The sequence below is a fragment of the Humulus lupulus genome, chromosome 2 (assembly GCF_963169125.1).
Source record: "Humulus lupulus chromosome 2, drHumLupu1.1, whole genome shotgun sequence".
Lineage (NCBI taxonomy): Eukaryota > Viridiplantae > Streptophyta > Magnoliopsida > Rosales > Cannabaceae > Humulus > Humulus lupulus.
The window spans coordinates 245,967,700-245,972,217 of NC_084794.1; the positions used below are offsets into that span (position 1 = coordinate 245,967,700).

At 38.4% G+C, this 4,518-nt stretch overlaps 1 protein-coding gene across 1 annotated transcript; it reads left to right on the plus strand.

The window, feature by feature from the left end:
• Positions 1–890: 890 nt before the first annotated feature.
• On the plus strand, positions 891–1,874 carry LOC133815331 (uncharacterized). Its single transcript, XM_062248186.1, has one exon. It carries the CDS (start codon positions 891–893, stop codon positions 1,872–1,874), a length of 984 nt encoding a protein of 327 aa, XP_062104170.1.
• The last annotated feature ends 2,644 nt before the right edge of the window (positions 1,875–4,518 follow it).

The following is a 4,518-nucleotide window of genomic DNA, read 5'->3' on the forward strand; positions in this document are numbered from 1 at the left end:
TGGAGTGCATGGCCGACCAGTGAAGTATTTGGCCTACCAGTGGAGTGCATGGCCGACCAGTCAGCTGTTTTGGCCGACCAGTCGAGTGTTTTGGCCGACCAGTCTTTCTTCAAGGAGTGAAGTTGGCCGACTAGACAAATAAGTGAGGTTCCAGTAACGGCTTCGGCTAGAGTTAGTCGTACTTACGCGGGAATCTCTCAGTTTATCCCAAAGAAGTCGCATACTGCTGTATTTTAAATGTTATTATTAATTAAATATTGTGAGAGTAACAGAAATGACCCGGTCAAAGGAAATATCTGATGTACGATCCATGATCCTATAAATAAATGACTCATGGCATCATTTTGGGGATCTGATCTTTTTAGACTGAGAAAAACTCTCTAATTTGGAGACTTTGGGACTGTTACTTGGGGTATTCTTGGGGCATTTTTCTAAGAAAGTTTAGAGAGAGAAACTATGTATTTTCCTACTTAACTAAAGAAACTCAGTTGGCTCAAGTTCATCTGATCTTAAGTGTAGGATATATATCACAACTCCAAGTGGATTAGGCTATTACCAATAAATTGGGGCTGAACCACTATAAAATTATCTGTGCGTATTTTTCTCTTGAAGGTTCATTGTAGTTTTGACGTCTACTCGTCGTTGGCCAAAATCGTGGTCAACAGTACTTATATCTTTAAGTATTATGTAACCGTTCAAATATGGTTGAAAACATAGATGTTATTCCTACTGAAAGCACTGGCGGATCTCCCTGAACTCTGGCTTTGACCACAAAGAACCAATTCTCAAGGGACCAACCTGTGCAAGGTTCAGTTCCAACGATTCTTGTGAGCCATAATGAGAAACCAGAAAAATTCACTAGTGTGAATTATAAGACTTGGCAGTAGAAAATGCTATTCTACTTAACAACATTGAATCTTGTGAGATTCTTGAAAGAGGATCATCCCACTGTTGGAGAGGACGAAGTAGATGTGCAAACTCAACATGTAGTTGAGGCATGGAAGCATGTTGAATTCCTTTGTAGGAATTATATTCTTAATGGCTTGTCTGACTCACTGCATAGTGTGTACAGTGTGAAGAAAACGACTAAGGAATTGTGGGAGTCTTTGGACCACAAGTACAAAGTCGAAGATGCTGGAGCCAAGAAATTCTTTGTTGGCCAATTCTTGAACTTCAAGATGGTGGATTCCATAAATGTGATAAGACAAGTGCAAGATCTTCAGTTGATTATCCATGGAATATATGCTGAAGGGATGATCTTGAGTGAGTCTTTCCAAGTAGCTGCTATTATAGAGAAGCTACCCCCTGCATGGCTAGACTTCAAAAATTATTTGAAGCATAAGCGAAAGGAAATGACTGTTGAAGATCTCATTTGCAGACTTCGTATTAAAAAGGATAACAAAAGTGCTGAGAAAAAGGCTAATATGGTGGAGCATGAAAAAGGCTCCAAGGGGAAGAAGCCTAAGCCCAAGACATGGTCCAAACTAGGACCGAAAGGTGGAATTTTAAAGAAGCCAAAATTCCAAGGGAAGTGCTTTAATTGCAACAAGACGAGACATAAATCGTCAGATTGTAGACTATCGAAAAAGAAAGGAAATGAGGTCAATGTTGTGGGAGCCATGTCCAAAGAGATCGCTGACCTAGACCTATGTGATGCGGTCTCTGAAATAAACCTAGTGGATTCTAATCCAAAGGAACGGTGGCTCGTTACTGGAGCTACTCGTCATGTCTGTTCGAACAAGTCTGCCTTCTCCGACCTTACTTCGGTGGAAAATGGGGATAATATCTACATGGGCAACTCGGAAACCTTTGAAATAAAAGGGCAGGGTACTGTGTACTTGAAAATGACGTCTGGAAAGAGTGTCAAGCTGTAGAATGTGCTGTATGTGACTGACATTCGTAGGAATCTGATCTCTGGAACGTTGCTGAGCGTACACGGGTTCAAGATGGTTTTTGAGTCCTAGAAAATTATACTGACTAAAGCTGGTGTTCTTATTGGGAAGGGTTATGTGAAAGAGGGAATGTGGAAGATGAATGTAATGGCTATTAAGCCAAAGACTATTAATAATAATCATGCTACTACTTCTTCCATTTACTTGCTTGAGTCTTCAAATTTATGGCATGGTAGACTAGGTCATGTTAATTATGATACTTTGCATAGACTAATTAACTTGAATCACATACCCATGTTTAATATTGATTCCAAACATAAGTGTGAAACTTGTGTAGAGGCAAAACTAACCAGGTCATCGTTCCAAACGGTTGAAAGAAACACCGAGCCCCTTGATTTAATTCACAGTGACATTTGTGATTTAAAGTTTGCTCAAACAAGAGGAGGTTGACAAGTTCTGTATTACTTTCATTGATGATAGTACAAATTATTGTTATGTATACTTGCTAAAAAGCAAGGATGAAGCTATAGAGAAATTTACTCTCTATAAGAAAGAGATTGAAAATCAACTTAATAAGACAATTAAGATGATAAGAAGTGACCGTGGTGGTGAATACGTACAACCTTTTGGTGAATTCTGTGCACAACACGGAATTATTCATAAGGTCACACCACCTTATTCTCCTCAATCCAATGGAGTGGCAGAACAAAAAAATCGCACTTTAAAGGATATGGTGAATGCTATGTTAATAATCTAACGACCCAACTATCTATGAGACTTAGGTCATCAAACCTACTAGACGTAACTACAACTTTAGAGAAAACATACATAAGAAAATTCATAACTTTATTGAATCTTTTAAAAAAAAATATTTGTAATACATAAATGAGCTCGTTGTTTTAAAATAAAACATAACTTTAAATAAAATTGTTTACAAAGCTCAATGCGGAAACATACATAAAAATGTAATTTAAAGAGACTAAAAAAAACGTTGTCCTCGAATCGACACGTAGCCCATCCACTCCATTCACCTCCATACACACACCAAACTTCCATGAATCCTTCCGCCTCTGCATCTATTTTCCTGCATTGCACTAAAAGAAAAGGAGTGAGCCTAATGCCCAACAAGGAAAAACTAACAACATAAACATACCCATCATATCATAACATATACTATAAACATATTATAACATATTCCATATAAGACTATACTAATAATGGCCATTATGACATGTGATAAACCATCTACATCCCCTGTCTAATATTTGAGGTAGGTTAGATCACATGTAGTGTATGATAACCCATCTACGTCCCCTGCCTAATATTTGAGGTAGGGTAAATCATAACATAACATAGTAAAACATAAACTTATCATAACATATTATACATAATGTAACATAAAAGCATAACATATCATACAAACATACAAGATCTAGCCAATTTTCCTTACCAAAACCAGGATATGAGAACAAATGCAGGGCTTGGATGTTGACGCCGTTTTTCATCAAACAATGAAAGAAGAACACATAAACAATAACTGATAATGGCCAATTGAAATAAAACAATATAAACACACGATTTTTACGTGGTTCAGCAGTTAAATCTGCCTAGTCCACGAGTCTCTGTTATTAAACTCAAGATTATCTCTGAGAATTCTTCAGGAATGAATTCTTCAGAGTTTTCTCTCAAGGATCAAAATTTCGGTCCTTTACAATGGTGCACGACCTCTCTATTTATAGAGAAGATCGAAGAATACTATCCCACATATTTTGGGTAGTTACTCTTTTTGTATAAATAAAATAAATGGCTTTAAATGCCTATAATTAGATGTAAAAGGAAACGTCCCCTGAAGACCAGGAGACGTATAACTGACTAAATAATATCCCACGATTCTAGGGGATTTACAATAATAAATGAGGATTACATCTCGTATTTATAACACTTGTAGATATTCAAGGTGGTTATCGCGTATCTCTAAGGCTTTAGCTTCCCAGGTTTCCCGTCATCTATCGAGCTAGAAACATCTCCCGAGGCCACATGGCTTTCGAGATCGTATGTGCGTCGAGCTCGGGACCCCTGATCCGAGGTTTTCCCTGTAGGTGAGAGCATTCCCGGAGCTATCTTTCGAGATCACGAATACTTCGAGGTCACCATACTCGAGGTCGTCTATGTCCTGCAGGCTCGACATTCAATCCTGGAGTATGTTTCCAACCTTATGAGTCCACTTATCCGCGAATCCAACTTTCGAGGTCATATTTGACATAGCTCGAAATCTGGGTGTAACATCTTGCCCCCTCAAAAGTATTTGTTCGAATCCTAAGAGAAGGAAACTTTTGAACTACTTCCCTTGAGAACTGTACCGTCACACTTTTGAAAATGGACACGCGTCAGCTGGGTATTGCTCATTTTTGGTACTTGAGTACCTTGGAAACATGCCCACGATCATACGTCTGCCACCTTTTCGGCGCCATCTTGTCATTGATTCCCATCCGTCCGATCTAGCAAGGATTTCATTCAACGCCCCGGATTAATCCCCCTTTTCCATCTATATATACGAGACTCCATTCTTCATCTTCATTTTTACCTTCGTTTACCAAAAGCAAGAAAAGAAGATTAAAGAAACCAG

Bases quoted from the DNA above. Each gene is read 5' to 3' on its own strand.
- LOC133815331 (XM_062248186.1), top strand. From the start codon at position 891: ATGCTATTCTACTTAACAACATTGAATCTTGTGAGATTCTTGAAAGAG.